This window comes from Mytilus californianus, unplaced genomic scaffold (assembly GCF_021869535.1).
Source record: "Mytilus californianus isolate M0D057914Y unplaced genomic scaffold, xbMytCali1.0.p SCAF_2, whole genome shotgun sequence".
Classification (NCBI taxonomy): domain Eukaryota; kingdom Metazoa; phylum Mollusca; class Bivalvia; order Mytilida; family Mytilidae; genus Mytilus; species Mytilus californianus.
The window spans coordinates 139,811,402-139,835,128 of NW_026262668.1; the positions used below are offsets into that span (position 1 = coordinate 139,811,402).

General features: G+C 36.6%; 1 protein-coding gene and 1 long non-coding RNA gene across 12 annotated transcripts in view; one reads left to right on the forward strand and one right to left on the reverse strand.

Annotated features, from left to right (window-relative positions):
• The first annotated feature begins 2,158 nt into the window (after window positions 1–2,158).
• The window catches only part of LOC127731251 (peroxisomal carnitine O-octanoyltransferase-like), a 53,592-nt gene continuing 32,023 nt past the window's right edge, over window positions 2,159–23,727 (forward strand). For both annotated transcript variants that reach the window (XM_052240281.1, XM_052240279.1), the window contains exons 1-5: window positions 2,159–2,245; window positions 6,840–6,970; window positions 8,877–9,001; window positions 11,126–11,307; window positions 20,379–20,506. In XM_052240281.1, the coding sequence (XP_052096241.1) occupies window positions 6,841–6,970; window positions 8,877–9,001; window positions 11,126–11,307; window positions 20,379–20,506 (565 nt within the window). In that variant the 5' untranslated portion in view covers window positions 2,159–2,245; window position 6,840. The remainder of the gene's footprint in view (window positions 2,246–6,839; window positions 6,971–8,876; window positions 9,002–11,125; window positions 11,308–20,378; window positions 20,507–23,727) is intronic.
• LOC127731252 (uncharacterized) lies at window positions 21,249–23,308 on the reverse strand. Of its 10 annotated transcripts, none has more exons than XR_007995570.1 (4): window positions 22,981–23,308; window positions 22,703–22,933; window positions 21,426–22,516; window positions 21,249–21,333 (listed from the first exon to the last, which is right to left on the reverse strand). It is a non-coding gene; the product is annotated as an uncharacterized LOC127731252 (long non-coding RNA). The 10 variants fall into 10 exon arrangements; XR_007995569.1 differs by lacking the exon at window positions 21,249–21,333 and having other exon boundaries at window positions 21,401–21,517; window positions 21,698–22,516; window positions 22,981–23,306; XR_007995573.1 differs by lacking the exon at window positions 21,249–21,333 and having other exon boundaries at window positions 21,425–21,471; window positions 21,563–22,516.

Consider the following 23,727-nt stretch of genomic DNA (forward strand, 5'->3'; position numbering starts at 1 on the left):
TTGGTTGGTTTTGAAATTTCAACATTCAGGTTGACTAATAATCACTGCAGGAATGTGTTTGTGTATGTATTTGCAGTTCCGACCACACTCTGAAATTTTAGGTCAGCAACCCCCACGTGGTCATGCTAGCAATTGACATCTTTTAAAACACTTCGAGAAACAGTCATTCTTAAACTAACTCTAAGTAGTAATATGTCTGGCATCCCAAACAATTTTCTTATACTTCAGGCTTCTAATGATAAAGCACGGCTGGTAATCTACACACGCAGAACAATTGGTTCTGCAATGAAAACCGTGAGAGGATTTTCCGGTTATGCTTGAGTGGAGTAATTGTCACCGCTTCGAAAGGTATGTACATTTCTAAATCGCAATTTTCGAATTCAACTGATCAAAATATTGCAAATCGGGGAATGCTATGCTGTGGTGAATACTTGAACGAAGAGACACTTGTATCATTTACTGTTGTGCATGGAGTAAAACTCCTACAAAATCAATCGTCCCACGAAGTAATTGCCGAAAAAAGTGACATTTCAATTTTGAGATGGTTCTATTAACAGACCTACAAGTTCAGATTTAGTTTTTTTCTGTCAACGGGATTGAATGTCGTTTTGGGCGGCGTGTACGCTGTCCGAGGTTAATAGACATCATAATAAATCTAAAAACTGCCAATTTTCATTATTTCATGCGTGAGGGGATCGGTTCTGTTTGAGGACATCGTGAATGTGTGAGGGGAAGTGCAAACATTTTAGCTGCACTTTGTGTCTAGTGTGTTTTCATGTACCAGCTTTACATGGAAGTTCAGCTTTGAACGTTGAGTATATTACTTATCACACCGCAGGCAATGGTGGCGTATTCTATCCATCTAAATCATAGATTAAAGTCTAAATACATGCACACGAGAGAAAAAACATAGTCAATCATAAATCTAAACCACTTATATTTACGTTGTAGCCATTTCCATTTCAATTGTCAATTTATATTTAGTATGAACTTCAATAAAACTATGCAAGTTACTAGCCTTTCTTTGAAGTGATTGTTTCATTGTTCGATAAAAAGATATGATTGCACTTCCCCTCACGCATTCACGATGTCCTCACTCAGAACCGATCCTCTCACGCATGAAATAATGAAAATTTGCAGTTTTTAGATTTATTAAGACGTCTATTAACCTCGGACAGCGTACACGCCGCCAAAAACGACATCCAATACGGTATACATAAAAAAAAAACTAAATCTGAACTTGTAGGTCTGTAGAACCATCTCAAAATTTAAATGTCACTTTTATCGGCAATTACTCGTGGGACGATTGTTTTTGTAGGAGTTTTACTCCATGCACAACAGTAAATGATACATGTGTCTCTTCGTTAAAGTATTCACCACAGCATACCATTCTTCGATTTGCAATATTTTGATCAGTTGAATTAGAAAATTACGATTTAGAAATGTACATACCTTTTGAAGCGGTGACAATTACTCCACTCAAGCATAACCGGAAAATCCCCTCACGGTTTTCATTGCAGAACCGATTGTTCTGCGTGTGTAGATTACCAGCCGTGAAAGCTAAAACATGTAAATTGTCTGTCCTACTTCTCCTGCTACACATGTGCAGTCATCTCCTTATCGTGTGAGGTTGATGATGATGTGAGTTTTTAACGACCTTGGCTGGCTATACAGTCCTCGCACGCTCGGTGAGATTGATCGTGAGTCCGCTTCAGCCATCTTTGAATTAACATGGCACAAACTATAGTACAACTATTTACTGAAATAGGCAAATTTTAACAAAGGAATGCAATTGATTTGTAACATTTTTCATCTGAAGGAAGAATAGTATGTGTTTAATTCTATCATTTCTAATGTTTTTGAAAAAAACAGAATAATTTTTGTTTCATTCAATTATTGTACAAATCAACCATATTAGGAGAGATAACTCAGATGAACTGATTTTATAACGTTACAGAAATCTATAGTAAATACTGAAGTCTATTTTGTTTTGAAACAAGAAAAGGGATTCCGTGACCTAACTCGTCTTTTTAATTACATGAAAGCTATCTTAACATTATTTAAAATGTTTTCTTTCAGTCCACACAAAATTGACTGTAATTTTACATTAATTTTGCAGAAGTCAATATCTCGCATGATTGAATTGTAATCTACTTACCGGAAATGGACTTTGTATCACAACAACCCTTGTCACAAGTGGCCACAACTGATATATTTTGAAAAGCACAGACTGTCAGTGCCTTGAGTAATTTCATTTGTACATTCAAAGCATCACTACAAAGAAATATATTGCCAAAGTTCTTACAGGGCATCCAGTGCCACGAAGATAAAAAAGGCCAAAATCCAAAAAAATATTTGTTTTTAGGGTTTCCTTACATGATCTTACATACTTCTTCTTTATTCTTCCCTCCACTATCTGGAGTACCATTACTTTTGTAGCGTAATACGGTTTAGCAACTATTACTGTAAGCAATTGTGTGCATGTTACAGTGAGAAAAATTTGGTGCACAAACCAGTATAATTTCGCCTATAACTCAATTGACAATTGTTCAAGATACTGGTATAAATGATATTGAATCAACTCTACCTGGCATACCCACCACCAAGTTAAAATTGCAACAGCAGATTGTCACATCCAATTATAAGCTAGGGGTTCTATCCCAGCAGGCCTAGGGTGCTCAGTTTAAAACATGAGGCACAAGTAGCATTAAAGTAATAAACTATATAATTCACTATTAATAGTATTATACATGCAGGGATCTATTCCATCACCATACTATATACATTTGGACTGTCCATTTAAGACACAAATTACCCTATTTTTATGTTACCTTCATGCAACTTATATTAGACTTCTCCAAGGCATTTGATAAGGTACCTCACAAAAAATATTAAGGAAGATGGATAATTATGACATAAGGGGAAATACCTGGAATTGGGTATCAGCCTCATTTATGTCTAGAAATGTGTCATTAAATCAACATATCAGAATTTGTGTAACTCTGTAACAGTAAATTTGGTCCGGTAGTAAAATTTGTCCGCCAGACTTTTTTTCCTAGTTAATCAAGTCCATGACCATTATTTTACTAGGAATTTAAGTCCCAGGACAAATTTTCCTAGGAAAATAAGTCCATAGCTAGTAAAATATGTCTGGCACTTATTTTCCTAGGTAAAATTGTCCTAAGACATGTTTTTCTAGTAATTTTTATTATATTTTAAAAATTATTGAAAATAAAAAAAAAAAACATTTTCTTAGTTAAGATTGGAAAGTTTCATTAATTTTTCCTATTAAAATAAAAGGTCATTGCCGGACGTTATAACCTAGGCATGTTAATGACATGGACATGATGTCCTAGGAAAATTAGTCTGGGGACATAAATTTTATCAAAATATTAGTACACAACTCTTAAACAATATTAAAACATAACATTTAAATTTAACTTTCAGAATAAAGGGAATGGACGTTATTACCTAGGAATATTAATGACATGGACATGATTTCCTAGGAAAATTAGTCTGGGGACATGAATTTTATTAAAATATTAATGCACAACTCTTAAACAATATTGAAACATAAAAATTGAATTTCCATTGTTAACATGTAAATAATTTGTTTCATTAAAATTTTCATTTTAAAATAAATGGCATGAACGTTTTTACCTAGGAATATCAATGACATGGACATGATTTCCTAGGAAAATTAGTCTGGGGACAAACATTATATTAAAAAAGTTGATACACAACTCTTAAACAATATTAAAACATAACATTTATATTTACCTTTTAAAATAAAGGACATGGATGTTTTTACCTAGGATTATTACATTGGTAGCATTGAATTACATTGATTTCCCAGTCAAATAAAAACCGATAATTTCACATGTTTATTTCACTCTCTGATGTCATACAACAATAGGCGTTGTCAAGACGTCGATAACATCGGATCAAAACAAATTGTGAATGCGTAGAAAAAAGATATAGTTCGTTACATTTTCTACATCAATTTCATCAAAAAAAGCCATTTGCCAATATAATAAAAAGAATAACTAATCAAAGAATTCAAATATCGAAAATATTCAACTCGTGACCGAACAACACTGATAATTAACTCATGCGCTACGCGCATTCGTGAATTAATGTGTTGTTCGGTCACTTGTTGAATATTTTTCTCTATTTGAATTCTTCGATTAGTTATTCTATCCCAGCAGGTCTAGGGTGCTCAGTTTAAAACATGAGGCACAAGTAGCATTAAAGTAATAAACTATATAATTCACTATTAATAGTATTATACATACAGGGATCTATTCCATCACCATACTATATACATTTGGACTGTCCATTTAAGACACAAATTACCCTATTTTTATGTTACCTTCGTTCAACTTATATTAGACTTCTCCAAGGCATTTGATAAGGTACCTCACAAAAAAATATTAAGGAAGATGGATAATTATGGCATAAGGGGAAATACCTGGAATTGGGTATCAGCCTCATTTATGTCTAGAAATGTGTCATTAAATCAACATATCAGAATTTGTGTAACTCAGCATTTGCTAATTTGTAACTCTTGTTACCTATTGTAACCATTATCATGTAGGGGTTACAAATTCTGATGTGTTGTTTTTAGGACACATTTTTGGACATATCATATATATCTAGAAATGTTTCCTAAAATCAACATATCAGAATTTGTAACTGCTACATGAGAATGGTTACACTGGTGACAACGGTAACATCAAAAACATTCTTGTTCGCAGATGACTGTATACAGAACTATTAAAAATCAGCAAGATTGTACCATCCTACAAAATTACTTAAACTGCCTAGCCAAATGGGAACAAACTTGGGGTATGTAATTCCACCCAGAAAAATGCAACTCCCTCACTGTAACAAGATCACAGTCACCATACAAACATGACTATGTACTTAAAGGCCACATTTTAGAATCCGTCAACACAGCAAAATATCTTGGTATCACCTTATCCAACAACATGTCGTTGGATACCCCTATTAACAACATCACTGCTAATGCAAATAAGATCTTGGGCTTTTTAAAAAGAAACTTAAAAATAAATTAGGAAGAAACAAAAAGTTTGGCTTACAAATCTATGGACGATCAACCTAGAATACTGCTCTTCACTTTGGTCTCCTAACACCCAAAAACAAAAAAATAACATTGAAAAAGTACAAAGAAGGGCAGCACCAACAGGTACCATAACACCAGTAGTGTCACTTCCATGATTGATCATCTTAAATGGAAGTCACTTGAAACTTGCAGAAACATCAATCATTCAATGTACAAAATCACACATAAACTTATAGCAGTAGATTCAAACCTTTACCTTTCACCACAGCCAGTGAAAAACACCAGATTCACCAGTTCACTACAATATCAAACATTCAGCACCAGAACAGATTACTTTAAGTGCATTTTTTTTCCCATTCACAGTTGTACTGTGGAATTCACTTCCACAGCATATGTTGAACCCTTAGCATGTATGTTACATCACATAATTTTAGAGATATAATTTCCTTTTTTATGTCTTATGGCAGAGTGGTCGCCTTGACTCCGTTACAGTATCAAACAAAAAATTGCATCTGCTGGTTCTTCATCCCTTTTTGAGTTCTGTGGCTGCAAAATCAGAAATCACCCTGGACACAGAATTCCAATATCCAGGTAGATTGACATGGCTTCTTGCAGACTTTTTCTTGTTAAGAGCTAGTTTGGTAAAAATCCAGCTAAGCGTATATGTAGTCTAAAACAAAGCAGGCCATTCTCCACTAAAGGGTACAATTTTGTGACATCAACCTAAATATTTCTTACTGGACTTGCACTCTTAATTTCTTTCATTTCTTATTGCTGAAAACCTCTTCTTTCAAATGTAGCAAGAGTGGAGATGGTTTCATATGAAATTATTGTTTTTTTAATGTACTAAATAACTCCCTTCAGATGATTATGATACATCAGTCTGACATATATTAGTATTGATAACTTGGAATTTTGTCTTGCATATTTGCTGTAAGGCTTCAAACTTCTTGACTATGTTTGATCCCCATCATTTCCATATAAACCAGAAAAACAGTGAACTGACAATATCATTGTGCCCACTTGATTTTTTCCCAGCATTCACCTGTATTCTTATGTGCATTATGTCTCCCTACCTACAGAAATATATCAATCTCATTATTTATCACATATTTATCTAAGTCACAATATGGAACTTATCCCAATTAAGATAGTCCCCCCTTTGCACAATGACTTATGTAGATTTTATGCCCATCAAACGCCTTAATGATGTAATGTAATGTCTAAAACCAAAAACCAAAAACTTTTACAGAAAGAGGATGATAAGAATAATGAGTATTTAGCGTGCAAATCCGCATAAACTGTGGAAATAGCCTCATTTTGAGATCTTGTCATTACTATTTAGATATGAACCAAGGCTTTATACAAAAAGATATTTTACTACAAAATGTGTTTCATAAAGATGTTTTAAGTGTAAAATATCTTTTTGTGTAAAGCCTTGCCTCATATCTATTTTGTCCAAAAACTATGAATAAAGTAGCAATGTTTAAGACATCATAGTGAAATTACAAACTTGTCACCTTTCTGCACTAAAGTTTCAAGATGTTATTAATCTGTTCATTTATCCAAAAAAATTAGCATAATTTTGAAAGTCTTGAATAATTTTACAATTTTTGCAATTTTCAAATAATAACTTATCATACTTGGTCTCCTACTTCACCATGTTCTTTTTTGAATGAACCAAGTGGCATACCGGTAAATTAGATTTGAATGAAAAAAATAAACAAGTTCTTATTGTAATGTTTATTTGTAGAATGGATGGTAACATAGACCCAGACCTAATTTATAGTACGACTGAAGAGAAGACATTCAGTAATCAGGATAAATTACCTCCCTTACCTGTACCAGATCTTAGTCATACACTGGACAGATATTTAGATTCTGGTGAGTTATAGCTAAGATCACCTCCCTTACCTGTACCAGATCTTAGTCATAGACTGGAGAGATATTTAGATTCTGGTGAGTTATAGCTAAGATTACCTCACTTACCTGTACCAGATCATAGTGATACACTGGACAGATATTTAGATTCTGGTGAGTTATACCTAAGATTACCTCCCTTACCTGTACCAGATCTTAGTCATACACTTGACAGATATTTAGATTCTGGTGAGTTATAGGTGACATTACCTCCCTTACCTGTACCAAATCTTAGTCATACACTGGACAGATATTCACATTCTGGTGAGTTATACCTAAGATTACTTCACTTACCTGTACCAGATCTTAGTCATACACTGGACAGATATTCAGATTCTGGTGAGTTACAGCTAAGATTACCTCACTTGTACCAGATCTTAGTCATGCACTGGACAGATATATTTAGATTTTGGTGAGTTATAGCTAAGATTACATTCCTTACCTGTACCAGATCTAAGTCATACACTGGACAGATATTTAGATTCTGGTTAGTTATAGCTAAGATTACCTCCCTTACCTGTACCAGATCTTAGTCATACACTGGACAGATATTTAGATTCTGGTGAGTTATACCTAAGATTACCTCCCTTACCTGTACAAGATCTTAGTCATACACTGGACAGATATTAAGATTCTGGTGAGTTATAGCTAAGATTACCTCCCTTACCTGTACCAGATCTTAGTCATACACTGGACAGATATTAAGATTCTGGTGAGTAAACTTACAGCTAAGATTACCTCCATTATTGTACCAGGTCTTAGTCATACACTGGACAGATTAATATTTAGATTTTGGTGAGTTATAGCTAAGATTACCTCCCTTACCTGTACCAGATCTAAGTAAATCATACACTGGACAGATATTTAGATTCTGAGACTAATGTTTGAAATGCTTTAAAACCGGGAAAATCTCACAAATAGTCTCAAGTTAGTTATGTCTCCCTGAAAGTATCAAATCTGAGTAACATACTGAACAGATGTACCAAATCTAAGAACACACAGGACAGATATTAAGTATTAGGTGTGAGGTCGGTTATGTCCACTACCTGTACCAAATCTGAGTAACACAGGTGTTATATCCTGTATCTGAACCAAATTTGAGTAACACACTTGACAGATATTTAGTATCAGGTGGGTTATATCTGCCAATGTGTATCAAATCGGAATAACACTCTGGACAGATATTTTGTACCAAATGGGTTATTTCCCCTTTTTGTACCAAATTTGAGTAATACACTAGACAGCTATTTAGTATAAGGTGGGTTATGTTCCTTATTTGTACAAAATCTGAGTTTAACACTGACCAGATATTTAGTATCAGGTGGGTTATGCCCCGTGCATGTATCAAATCTGAGTAACTCACTGAACATATAATAAGTATAAGAAGGCTTGTACATGTACCAAATCAGAGTAACACAGGTTACATGTAGTTATATCCTGTATCTGAACCAAATATGAGTAACACACCTGGACATATATTTAGTATCAGGTGGATTATTTCCCCTCTTTATACCAAATCTGAGTAACACATTAGACCGCTATGGGCTATGTCCCTTACCTGTACAAAATCAAAGTGACACTGGCCAGATATTTTGTATCAGGTGGGTTATGTACCTTATTTAACAGTGGGTTATGTCCGATTACCTGTACCTAATCTGAGTAGCACAGTGAACAGATATTTAGTATCTGATGAGTTATGCCCCCTGCATGTACCAAATCTGAGTTACACACTAGACAGAAGTTAAGTTTTGCCCCTACCTTTACCAAATCTGTGTAATGCACTGGACAGATACTCAGTGTAAGTTTAACTATATTCTATGATTGTACCTGACCTTTGGTGTGTTAATAGCAAATTAATTTTCTTTTTCAGTAAAACCCCATGTAACACCGGAGCAATATAGACAGACAGAATTTATTGTTCAACAGTTTGCATCTGGTGTTGGCAAAGAATTGCATAAGGAGCTTTTAGAAAAGGCTAAACACTCTAGAAATTGGGTATGTAAATGGCCTACTAGATTAGGATTTCATTAAAAATTTCTGATTTTATAACAGTATATGTAAAAATATCAATATTTAGATCATTAGTATTATGACCCTGTATTTCTGGTTCTTGATTTCCAAGTCATGTTCATCATGTACAATTTATTAAAACTGTTTGTACTTATTGTAACTGATATCATTTGTTAAGAGAAGGTGGACCAGGCAGTGCTTAACAATTTTCCAATGTCTATACATTTCCTGTGGCAGTCAGAATGTGTTCCCCTTTTATGTCTCTTCACAACCCTCTTCCTTTTATGTTCAAATATCTTTGTTCATTTTGTATCACCTATTTCTTATTAAAATAAGGAGATGTGGTATGATTGCCAATGAGACAAATATCCTTGTTCATTTTTTATCACCCAAATCTTATTAAAATAAGGAGATGTGGTACACAGGGGGGTCTCAACATGGGATTTTGGGTACAATTGTGCAGCTGGCATTTAAAAAACACCCACCATTCATATATTGAATAATTGTGAAATCCCTACCTATACATATATTTCACAGCGAAATCATAACCCATTCAGTGAAGATTGTTGCACAACAAACTGAAAAATTATGACCCATTGATATATCTCAATTACTACCTAGCTATTGATATATTTCCTCGGTAAAATTGCACCCCATTGATATATTTGACGTATCAAAAAAGGGACCCATTCAAGCGGCACATATGTATATACCTTCATATAGGAAGAGACCCCCCCCCCCCCCCCCCCCCCCCCCGTTATGTGGTATGAGGCCAATGAGACAACTATCTTTGTTTATTTTGTATCACCTATTTCTTATTAAAATAAGGAGATGTGGTATGATTGCCAATGAGACAAACATCCTTGTTTATATTGTATCACCTATTTCTTATTAAAATAAGGAGATGTGGTATGATTACCGATGAGACAACTATCTTTGTTTATGTTGTATCACCCATATCTTATTAAAATAAGGAGATGTGGTATGATTGCCAATGAGACAAATATCCTTGCCAATGAGACAAATATCCTTGTTCATTTTGTATCACCTATTATTAAAATAATGAGATATGGTATGATTGCTAATGAGACAACTTTCCATGGTAATCTTGTATTACCCGTTTCTTATTCATTTTGAACCAACCCACCCATATTTTGTTCTTTGCCTCAATACAGCGTTTTTGTGTTGCTTGGCCATTTCAACACTATAATCTATATACTAAAGGTTTGAATAGTATCTAGCAAGAAATACACTCCCTTTTAAGTCTTAATTTGACCAGGATAATGTGTGTGAGTTTCCTGCATCCTGACACAATAAAAGAGTTGGTAAAAGAGAGGCAAAATATACCAAAGGGACAAACTGACAATGCCATGGCAAAAATAGAAAAACAAACTGACAATGCCATGGCATAAAAATAAAAACAAATTGACAATGCCATGGCAAAAATAGAAAAACAAGCTGACAATGCCATGGCAAAAAAATAAAAACAAATTGACAATGCCATGGCAAAAAACAAACTGACAAGGCCATGGCAAAAAAAGAAAAACGACCGATAGACAAACAACAGTATACAAAATGAAACTTAGAAAACTAGACTGAGGAACACAAACCAACCAAAAACTGGGGGTGATCTCAGGTGCTCCGGAAGGGTAAGCTGATCCTGCTTCACATGTGGCATCTGTCTTGTTTCTCATGTGAGTACAAACCTATTCGGTAGATCACATTTGAGGAAAAGAGGACGGTATGTGGTTATGACAATCGGAGCATATTCATCTTCATTGGTAAGTCTTAAATTGAATCTGGTTAAACATAAAGCTATTTCTTTAAATATTTTTTGGCAAGGTTATAAAACATTTAGGGTTGTCAGTAAAACATTGAGGGTTAGCTGAAAAACATTTAAGAGTTGACCATGTGTTGACCGTAAAACATTTGATTGGTAGAAATGCAAGAAACAGACAACAATTTTTTTGGCCTGATTTTAATACATAAAATGTTAATTATAATATTCTGTGTCATTCCACATCTAGTTATTTGAAACTAAATTATTAACTTTATTGTTTTGTTTATGTCTGTAATCAGATTGAAATGGCTCATTATTTAATTCTTCAGTTGGAAAAGTGGTGGGATTCAGCAGCATATTTAGAGGGTCGATACCCAGTGGCACCTCATGTTAACTTTGGTGGACCTGGACCATATATTCACCATGTCTACCCACCACAGGCAGGCACACAGATTTACAGAGCTGGGATGATTATGCATTCATCACTAAAATTCTGGCAGTTAGTTAGAAAGTATGTGTAACTCACAATAATAAATTAATTAATCTTTCATTACTGAAATCCTGTCAAGTGGGTATAAAAAACAACATGCACACATAGCATGTAACATGATTTAAAAGCAGAACTTTGAATTTCTATAGCTAAATAATTAATAACTTTTAAAACAGTTTTTAAAAAATATTTTTATGTACTATAATTTTGAGTGTTCTTCTTGAGGTCAGTTTCGAAAAGAAAAGTTTTTTCTTTGTTTGTACCATCTCCAGCTATCTGGACCATGTGTTTTCACAGTTGTTTGTCTTTGTTTGTACCATCTCCAGCTATCTGGACCATGTGTTGATCACAGTTGTTTGTCTTTGTTTGTACCATCACCAGCTATCTGGACCATGTGTTGATCACAGTTGTTTGTCTTTGTTTGTACCATCTCCAGCTATCTGGACCATGTGTTGATCACAGTTGTTTTTTCTTTGTTTGTACCATGTCCAGCTATCTGGACCATGTGTTATCACAGTTGTTTGTCTTTGTTTGTACCATCACCAGCTATCTGGACCATGTGTTGATCACAGTTGTTTGTTCTTTGTTTGTACCATCACCAGCTATCTGGACCATGTGTTTTCACAGTTGTTTGTTGTTTGTTTGTACCATCTCCAGCTATCTGGACCATGTGTTGATCACAGTTGTTTGTCTTAGTTTGTACCATCTCCAGCTATCTGGACCATGTGTTGATCACAGTTGTTTGTCTTTGTTTGTACCATCTCCAGCTATCTGGACCATGTGTTGATCACAGTTGTTTGTCTTAGTTTGTACCATCTCCAGCTATCTGGACCATGTGCTTTCACAGTTGTTTGTCTTAGTTTGTACTATCTCCAGCTATCTGGACCATGTGTTTTCACAGTTGTTTTTTCTTTGTTTGTACCATCTCCAGCTATCTGGACCATGTGTTTTCACAGTTGTTTGTCTTAGTTTGTACCATCTCCAGCTATCTGGACCATGTGTTTTCACAGTTGTTTGTCTTAGTTTGTACTATCTCCAGCTATCTGGACCATGTGTTGATCACAGTTGTTTGTTCTTTGTTTGTACCATCACCATCTATCTGGACCATGTGTTTTCACAGTTGTTAGTCTTTGATTGTACCATCACCAGCTATCTGGACAATGTGTTTTCACAGTTGTTTGTCTTAATTTGTACCATCTCCAGCTATCTGGACCATGTGTTGATCACAGTTGTTTGTTCTTTGTTTGTACCATCACCAGCTATCTGGACCATGTGTTGATCACAGTTGTTTGTTCTTTGTTTGTACCATCACCAGCTATCTGGACCATGTGTTTTCACAGTTGTTTGTTGTTTGTTTGTACCATCATCAGCTATCTGGACCATGTTTTCACAGTTGTTAGTTCTTTGTTTGTACCATCTCCAGCTATCTGGACCATGTGTTTTCACAGTTGTTTGTCTTAGTTTGTACTATCTCCAGCTATCTGGACCATGTGTTTTCACAGTTGTTTGTTCTTTGTTTGTACCATCTCCAGCTATCTGGACCATGTGTTTTTACAGTTGTTTGTTCTTAGTTTGTACCATCTCCAGCTATCTAGACCATGTGTTGATCACAGTTGTTGGTCTTTGTTCGTACCATCACCAGCTATCTGGACCACGTGTTTTCACAGTTGTTTGTCTTAGTTTGTACTATCACCAGCTATCTGGACCATGTGTTTTCACAGTTGTTTGTCTTAGTTTGTACTACCACCAGCTATCTGGACCATGTGTGTTTTCACAGTTGTTTGTTCTTAGTTTGTACCATCTCCAGCTATCTGGACCATGTGTTGATCACAGTTGTTTGTCTTAGTTTGTACCATCTCCAGCTATCTGGACCATGTGTTGATCACAGTTGTTTGTCTTTGTTTGTACCATCTCCAGCTATCTGGACCATGTGTTGATCACAGTTGTTTGTCTTAGTTTGTACCATCTCCAGCTATCTGGACCATGTGCTTTCACAGTTGTTTGTCTTAGTTTGTACTATCTCCAGCTATCTGAACCATGTGTTTTCACAGTTGTTTTTTCTTTGTTTGTACCATCTCCAGCTATCTGGACCATGTGTTTTCACAGTTGTTTGTCTTAGTTTGTACCATCTCCAGCTATCTGGACCATGTGTTTTCACAGTTGTTTGTCTTAGTTTGTACTATCTCCAGCTATCTGGACCATGTGTTGATCACAGTTGTTTGTTCTTTGTTTGTACCATCACCATCTATCTGGACCATGTGTTTTCACAGTTGTTAGTCTTTGATTGTACCATCACCAGCTATCTGGACAATGTGTTTTCACAGTTGTTTGTCTTAATTTGTACCATCTCCAGCTATCTGGACCATGTGTTGATCACAGTTGTTTGTTCTTTGTTTGTACCATCACCAGCTATCTGGACCATGTGTTGATCACAGTTGTTTGTTCTTTGTTTGTACCATCACCAGCTATCTGGACCATGTGTTTTCACAGTTGTTTGTTGTTTGTTTGTACCATCATCAGCTATCTGGACCATGTTTTCACAGTTGTTAGTTCTTTGTTTGTACCATCTCCAGCTATCTGGACCATGTGTTTTCACAGTTGTTTGTCTTAGTTTGTACTATCTCCAGCTATCTGGACCATGTGTTTTCACAGTTGTTTGTTCTTTGTTTGTACCATCTCCAGCTATCTGGACCATGTGTTTTTACAGTTGTTTGTTCTTAGTTTGTACCATCTCCAGCTATCTAGACCATGTGTTGATCACAGTTGTTGGTCTTTGTTCGTACCATCACCAGCTATCTGGACCACGTGTTTTCACAGTTGTTTGTCTTAGTTTGTACTATCACCAGCTATCTGGACCATGTGTTTTCACAGTTGTTTGTCTTAGTTTGTACTACCACCAGCTATCTGGACCATGTGTGTTTTCACAGTTGTTTGTTCTTAGTTTGTACCATCTCCAGCTATCTGGACCATGTGTTGATCACAGTTGTTGGTCTTTGTTCGTACCATCACCAGCTATCTGGACCATGTGTTTTCACAGTTGTTTGTTCTTTGTTTGTACCATCACCAGCTATCTGGACCATGTGTTGATCACAGTTGTTTGTTATTTGTTTGTACCATTACCAGCTAACTGGACCATGTGTTGATCACAGTTGTTGGTCTTTGTTCGTACCATCACCAGCTATCTGGACCATGTGTTTTCACAGTTGTTTGTTCTTTGTTTGTACCATCACCAGCTATCTGGACCATGTGTTGATCACAGTTGTTTGTCTTTGTTTGTACCATCACCAGCTATCTGGACCATGTGTTGATCACAGTTGTTTGTTATTTGTTTGTACCATGTCCAGCTATCTGGACCATGTGTTTTCACAGTTGTTTGTTCTTTGTTTGTACCATCACCAGCTATCTGGACCATGTGTTGATCACAGTTGTTTGTCTTTGTTTGTACCATCACCAGCTATCTGGACCATGTGTTGATCACAGTTGTTTGTTATTTGTTTGTACCATCACCAGCTATCTGGACCATGTGTTGATCACAGTTGTTTGTCTTTGTTTGTACCATCTCCAGCTATCTGGACCATGTGTTGATCACAGTTGTTTGTTATTTGTTTGTACCATGTCCAGCTATCTGGACCATGTGTTTTCACAGTTGTTTGTTCTTTGTTTGTACCATCACCAGCTATCTGGACCATGTGTTGATCACAGTTGTTTGTCTTTGTTTGTACCATCTCCAGCTATCTGGACCATGTGTTGATCACAGTTGTTTGTTATTTGTTTGTACCATGTCCAGCTATCTGGACCATGTGTTTTCACAGTTGTTTGTTATTTGTTTGTACCATCACCAGCTATCTGGACCATGTGTTTTCACAGTTGTTTGTCTTAGTTTGTACCATCACCAGCTATCTGGACCATGTGTTTTCACAGTTGTTTGTCTTAGTTTGTACCATCACCAGCTATCTGGACCATGTCTTTTCACAGTTGTTTGTCTTAGTTTGTACCATCACCAGCTATCTGGACCATGTGTTTTCACAGTTGTTTGTCTTTGTTTGTACCATCACCAGCTATCTGGACCATGTGTTTTCACAGTTGTTTGTCTTTGTTTGTACCATCTCCAGCTATCTGGACCATGTTTTCACAGTTGTTTGTCTTAGTTTGTACCATCACCAGCTATCTGGACCATGTGTTGATCACAGTTGTTTGTCTTAGTTTGTACCATCACCAGCTATCTGGACCATGTGTTTTCACAGTTGTTTGTCTTAGTTTGTACCATCACCAGCTATCTGGACCATGTCTTTTCACAGTTGTTTGTCTTAGTTTGTACCATCACCAGCTATCTGGACCATGTCTTTTCACAGTTGTTTGTCTTAGTTTGTACCATCACCAGCTATCTGGACCATGTGTTTTCACAGTTGTTTGTCTTTGTTTGTACCATCACCAGCTATCTGGACCATGTTTTCACAGTTGTTTGTTCTTTGTTTGTACCATCACCAGCTATCTGGACCATGTGTTTTCACAGTTGTTTGTCTTAGTTTGTACCATCACCAGCTATCTGGACCATGTGTTTTCACAGTTGTTTGTCTTTGTTTGTACCATCACCAGCTATCTGGACCATGTATTGATCACAGTTGTTTGTTATTTGTTTGTACAATTACCAGCTATCTGGACCACGTGTTTTCACAGTTGTTCGTCTTTGTTTGTACCATCTGGACCATATGTTTTCACAGTTGTTTGTCTTTGTTTGTACCATCACCAGCTATCTGGACCATGTGTTTTCACAGTTGTTTGTCTTAGTTTGTACCATCTGGACCATGTTTTCACAGTTTTTTGTCTTTGTTTTTACCATCTCCAGCTATCTGGACCATGTTTTCACAGTTGTTTGTCTTAGTTTGTACCATCACCAGCTATCTGGACCATGTTTTCACAGTTGTTTGTTATTTGTTTGTACCATCTCCAGCTATCTGGACCATGTTTTCACAGTTTTTTGTCTTTGTTTGTACCATCACCAGCTATCTGGACCATGTTTTCACAGTTGTTTGTCTTTGTTTGTACCATCACCAGCTATCTGGACCATGTGTTTTCACAGTTGTTTGTCTTAGTTTGTACCATCTGGACCATATGTTTTCACAGTTGTTTGTCTTTGTTTGTACCATCTCCAGCTATCTGGACCATGTGTTTTCACAGTTGTTTGTCTTTGTTTGTACCATCACCAGCTATCTGGACCATGTGTTGATTACAGTTGTTTGTCTTTGTTTGTACCATCACCAGCTATCTGGACCATGTGTTTTCACAGTTGTTTGTCTTTGTTTGTACCATCACCAGCTATCTGGACCATGTGTTGATTACAGTTGTTTGTCTTTGTTTGTACCATCACCAGCTATCTGGACCATGTGTTTTCACAGTTGTTTGTCTTTGTTTGTACCATCACCAGCTATCTGGACCATGTGTTGATTACAGTTGTTTGTCTTTGTTTGTACCATCACCAGCTATCTGGACCATGTGTTTTCACAGTTGTTTGTCTTTGTTTGTACCATCACCAGCTATCTGGACCATGTGTTTTCACAGTTGTTTGTCTTAATTTGTACCATCTCCAGCTATCTGGACCATGTGTTGATCACAGTTGTTTGTCTTTGTTTGTACCATCACCAGCTATCTGGACCATGTGTTGATCACAGTTGTTTGTCTTAGTTTGTACCATCACCAGCTATCTGGACCATGTTTTCACAGTTTTTTATCTTTGTTTGTACCATTTCCAGCTATCTGGACCATGTTTTCACAGTTGTTTGTCTTTGTTTTTACCATCACCAGCTATCTGGACCATGTGTTGATCACAGTTGTTTGTTCTTTGTTTGTACCATCACCAGCTGTCTGGACCGTGTGTTATCACAGTTGTTTGTCTTTGTTTGTACCATCACCAGCTATCTGGACCATGTGTTTTCACAGTTGTTTGTCTTTGTTTTTACCATTACCAGCTATCTGGACCATGTGTTTTCACAGTTGTTTGTCTTTGTTTGTACCATCTCCAGCTATCTGGACCATGTTTTCACAGTTGTTTGTCTTAGTTTGTACCATCACCAGCTATCTGGACCATGTGTTGATCACAGTTGTTTGTCTTAGTTTGTACCATCACCAGCTATCTGGACCATGTGTTTTCACAGTTGTTTGTCTTAGTTTGTACCATCACCAGCTATCTGGACCATGTGTTTTCACAGTTGTTTGTCTTTGTTTGTACCATCACCAGCTATCTGGACCATGTGTTTTCACAGTTGTTTGTCTTTGTTTGTACTACCACCAGCTATCTGGACCATGTTTTCGCAGTTGTTTGTCTTTGTTTGTACCATCACCAGCTATCTGGACCATGTGTTGATCACAGTTGTTTGTTCTTTGTTTGTACCATCTCCAGCTATCTGGACCATGTGTTTTCACAGTTGTTTGTCTTAGTTTGTACCATCTCCAGCTATCTGGACCATGTGTTTTCACAGTTGTTTGTCTTAGTTTGTACCATCACCAGCTATCTGGACCATGTGTTTTCACAGTTGTTTGTCTTAGTTTGTACCATCTCCAGCTATCTGGACCATGTGTTTTCACAGTTGTTTGTCTTAGTTTGTACCATCACCAGCTATCTGGACCATGTTTTCACAGTTTTTTATCTTTGTTTGTACCATTTCCAGCTATCTGGACCATGTTTTCACAGTTGTTTGTCTTTGTTTTTACCATCACCAGCTATCTGGACCATGTGTTGATCACAGTTGTTTGTTCTTTGTTTGTACCATCACCAGCTATCTGGACCGTGTGTTATCACAGTTGTTTGTCTTTGTTTGTACCATCACCAGCTATCTGGACCATGTGTTTTCACAGTTGTTTGTCTTTGTTTGTACCATCACCAGCTATCTGGACCATGTGTTTTCACAGTTGTTTGTCTTTGTTTGTACCATCTCCAGCTATCTGGACCATGTTTTCACAGTTGTTTGTCTTAGTTTGTACCATCACCAGCTATCTGGACCATGTGTTGATCACAGTTGTTTGTCTTAGTTTGTACCATCACCAGCTATCTGGACCATGTGTTTTCACAGTTGTTTGTCTTTGTTTGTACTACCACCAGCTATCTGGACCATGTTTTCACAGTTGTTTGTCTTTGTTTGTACCATCACCAGCTATCTGGACCATGTGTTGATCACAGTTGTTTGTTCTTTGTTTGTACCATCTCCAGCTATCTGGACCATGTGTTTTCACAGTTGTTTGTCTTAGTTTGTACCATCTCCAGCTATCTGGACCATGTGTTTTCACAGTTGTTTGTCTTAGTTTGTACCATCACCAGCTATCTGGACCATGTGTTTTCACAGTTGTTTGTCTTAGTTTGTACCATCTCCAGCTATCTGGACCATGTGTTTTCACAGTTGTTTGTCTTAGTTTGTACCATCACCAGCTATCTGGACCATGTGTTGATCACAGTTGTTTGTCTTAGTTTGTACCATCTCCAGCTATCTGGACCATGTGTTGATCACAGTTGTTTGTCTTAGTTTGTACCATCACCAGCTATCTGGACCATGTGTTTTCACAGTTGTTTGTCTTAGTTTGTACCATCACCAGCTATCTGGACCATGTGTTGATCACAGTTGTTTGTCTTAGTTTGTACCATCACCAGCTATCTGGACCATGTGTTTTCACAGTTGTTTGTCTTAGTTTGTACCATCACCAGCTATCTGGACCATGTGTTTTCACAGTTGTTTGTCTTAGTTTGTACCATCACCAGCTATCTGGACCATGTGTTTTCACAGTTGTTTGTCTTAGTTTGTACCATCACCAGCTATCTGGACCATGTGTTTTCACAGTTGTTTGTCTTAGTTTGTACCATCACCAGCTATCTGGACCATGTGTTTTCACAGTTGTTTGTCTTTGTTTATACCTTCACCAGCTATCTGGACCATGTGTTTTCACAGTTGTTTGTCTTTTTTTGTACCATCACCAGCTATCTGGACCGTGTGTTTTCACAGTTGTTTGTTATTGTTTGTACCATCTCCAGCTATCTGGACCATGTGTTTTCACAGTTGTTTGTCTTTGTTTGTACCATCACCAGCTATCTGGACCATGTTTTCACAGTTGTTTGTTCTTTGTTTGTACCATTACCAGCTATCTGGACCATGTGTTTTCACAGTTGTTTGTCTTTGTTTGTACCATCACCAGCTATCTGGACCATGTGTTTTCACAGTTGTTTGTTCTTTGTTTGTACCATCTCCAGCTATCTGGACCATGTGTTTTCACAGTTGTTTGTTCTTTGTTTGTACCATCACCAGCTATCTGGACCATGTGTTGATCACAGTTGTTAGTCTTTGTTTGTACCATCTCCAGCTATCTGGACCATGTGGTTTCACAGTTGTTTGTAAGTTTGTTTTTTTTCTGAGAGGTTGGGTGTTGGAGGTTGATGTAGTCTGTTTTTTCTGAGGAGTTGGGTGCTGGTGGTTGATGTAGTCTGTTTTTTCTGAGGAGTTGGGTGTTGGTGGTTGATGTAGTCTGTTTTTTCTGAGGAGTTGGGTGCTGGTGGTTGATGTAGTCTGTTTTTTCTGAGGAGTTGGGTGTTGGTGGTTGATGTAGTCTGTTTTTTCTGAGAGGTTTGGTGTTGGAGGTTGATGTAGTCTGTTTTTTCTGAGGAGTTGGGTGTTGGTGGTTGATTTTGTCTGTTTTTTCTGAGGAGTTGGGTGTTGGTGGTTGATGTAGTCTGTTTTTTCTGAGGAGTTGGGTGTTGGAGGTTGATGTAGTCTGTTTATTCTGAGGAGTTGGGTGTTGGTGGTTGATGTAGTCTGTTTTTCTGAGGAGTTGGGTGTTGGTGGTTGATTTTGTCTGTTTTTTCTGAGGAGTTGGGTGCTGGTGGTTGATGAAGTCTGTTTTTTCTGAGGAGTTGGGTGCTGATGGTTGATGTAGTCTGTATTTTCTGAGGAGTTAGGTGCTGGTGGTTGATGTAGTCTGTTTTTCTTAGGAGTTGGGTACTGGTGGTTGATGTAGTCTGTTTTTTCTGAGGAGTTGGGTGCTGGTGGTTGATGTAGTCTGTATTTTTTACGATTCCTGTTATCACTCTTTATGTATTATTCTTTTTTTTTTAGAGAAAAATTAAGAATAGATACAGACAGTAGAGGAAACAAGATGTGTATGAACCAATTCCTCAGAGCATATAGTGCTTGTAGAATACCAGGGGTTCATGTTGATCATTTGTCCTTCAACTTTAAAACAGGTATGTCAGGGGAGAAAATTTGAGCTAATTATACCCCCGCTTTAAAAAAGTTGGGGTATACTGTTTTACCTCTGTCTGTCCGTCCATCCCTCAGTCCATCCATCTATCAGTCTGTCTGTCTGTCCCATGAATATTTTCGTCGCATCTTTCTCAGGAACTACATTACAAAGATTTCTGAAATTTGGTTTCAGGGTTTATATAAGTTAGCTATACTGTGTGATGCGTTTTCAGATTCATCACTCAACAACTTCCTGTTTACCGAACACTTTTATCATTTTACACATGATAGCCAAGTTTAAAATTTTCTTCACATTTTTCTCAGGAACTACAATACAAGGATTTCTGAAATTTGGTTTCAGGGTTTATATAAGTCAGCTATACCGTGTGATGCGTTTTCAGATTCATCACTCAACAACTTCCTGTTTACCGAAATATTTGGGCGGGGGCATCATCAGTGAACAGTAGCTCGCAGTTTCACTTGTTCAGATGTGCTTTAACAGTATGAAGATGTCAGCTAAATTGACTTTTCAACTTTTAATTAGGCCTGCCAGGAAAAGTAACTCTATATGAAACAGATGAGCAGAACCTTATATAAATCATGCTGTTGCTTTTCTCTTTTGAATTATTTCAAATTGTGTAATGTTGTTGCCTTTTATAGCTGACTAAACAGTCTGGGTTTTGCTCATTGTTGAAGCTGTACAGTGACTTATAGCTGCTTACAGCCATGTCAACATGCATCATACTAATAAAAGAATATGTAGAGTGTAAACCAATGAGACACCTACCCAAGGGTACAAGATTAAAAAAAAATATTGTCAATGAGACACCTACCCAAGGGTACAAGATTGAAAAAAAACATTGTCAATGAGACACCTACCCAAGGGTACAAGATTAAAAAAAGACATTGTCAATGAGACACCTACCCAAGGGTACAAGATTAAAAAAAAACATTGTCAATGAGACACCTACCCAAGGGTACAAGATTAAAAAAAAACATTGTCAATGAGACACCTACCAAAGGGTACAAGATTAAAAAAAACATTGTCAATGAGACACCTACCTAAGGGTACAAGATTAAAAAAAATCTTTGTCAATGAGACACCTACCCAAGGGTACAAGATTAAAAAAACCATTGTCAATGAGACACCTACCCAAGGGTACAAGATTAAAAAAACATTGTCAATGAGACACCTACCCAAGGGTACAAGATTAAAAAAAACATTGTCAATGAGACACCTACACAAGGGTACAAGATTAAACAAAATTGTCAATGAGACACCTATCCAAGGGTACAAGATTAAAAAAAAACATTGTCAATGAGACACCTACCCAAGGGTACAAGATTAAAAAAAAATATTGTCAATGAGACACCTACCCAAGGGTACAAGATTAAAAAAAAACATTGTCAATGAGACACCTACACAAGGGTACAAGATTAAAAAAAAACATTGTCAATGAGACACCTACTCAAGGGAACAAGATTAAAAAAAAAATGTCAATGAGACACCTATCCAAAGGTACAAGATTTAAAAAAAAACATTGTCAATGAGACACCTACCCAAGGGTACAAGATTAAAAAAAAATATTGTCAATGAGACACCTACCCAAGGGTACAAGATTAGAAAAACATTGTCAATGAGACACCTACCCAAGGGTACAAGATTAAAAAAAAACATTGTCAATGAGACACCTACTTAAAGGTACAAGATTAAAAAAAATTGTCAATGAGACACCTACCCAAGGGTACAAGATTAAAAAAAAATATTGTCAATGAGACACCTACCCAAGGGTACAAGATTAAAAAAAAACATTGTCAATGAGACACCTACCCAAGGGTATATGATTGGAAAAAAAACATTGTCAATGAGACACCTACCCAAGGGCACAAGATTAAAAAAAACATTGTCAATGAGACACCTACCCAAGGGTACAAGATTAAAAAAAACATTGTCAATGAGACACCTACCCAAGGGTATATGATTGGAAAAAAAAACATTGTCAATGAGACACCTACCCAAGGGTATATGATTGGAGAAAAAACATTGTCAATGAGACACCTACCCAAGGGTATATGATTGGAAAAAAAACATTGTCAATGAGACACCTACCCAAGGGTACAAGATTGAAAAAAAACATTGTCAATGAGACACCTACCCAAGGGTACAAGATTAAAAAAAGACATTGTCAACGAGACACCTACCCAAGGGTACAAGATTAAAAAAAACCATTGTCAATGAGACAGCTACCCAAGGGTACAAGATTAAAAAAAAACATTGTCAATGAGACACCTACTCAAGGGTACAAGATTAAAAAAAACATTGTCAATGAGACACCTACCCAAGGGTATATGATTGGAAAAAAAACATTGTCAATGAGACACCTACCCAAGGGTATATGATTGGAAAAAAAACATTGTCAATGAGACACCTACCCAAGGGTATATGATTGGAAAAAAAACATTGCCAATGAGACACCTACCCAAGGGTACAAGATTGAAAAAAAAACATTGTCAATGAGACACCTACCCAAGGGTACAAGATTAAAAAAAAACATTGTGGGGTCAACCTATTAAAGGGTTTATATTGGACTTCTTAGGTTGGTATTCATAATGACTATAGTTTTGTTTAAGATTCTAAGACTGACCTAAGTTATAATAGTTGATGTGTATTGATTCCTTCCTTCCTCACACTCTCATGATTGGACTTGTTCTTAACAGAGAAACTTTTAACAGGAGTTACTCTACCTTCACTGCACTTTCATAACAAGACAATTGATTGGTTGTCCATTTACTTCCCTCGCCCTGAACATGCAATCAATTAATCATTTACCCCCCAGTACTATCACAAAATGTGAACAACAGTTGATATTATTGGAGTTTTTGCTAGAAGATAACCCAGGATTAACTTTAGGACTTATAAGACTACCAAATGAGTCTGTATGATTTTCAATACATGGTTCATTTTGTTTTTCTTTGGCATTGACAATAATAGCTCTCCTAGATATATGAGTAAGTATTTAGTTATACTCAGGTATTGGTAACCTTTGTGCTGGTAACAGTGTTCAGTAAATGCAGGGAAATGTATTTAAACTCAAATGTTGATGGTTATTGTGCTGTTTATAAACTTCATTAAAAATAAATTTGAGTAAATTCAGCTTCTTGTAGCCTTAAACTTTGAACTATATTATGATAATTGTCAAAAAGGACCAGTAATAATTAGATA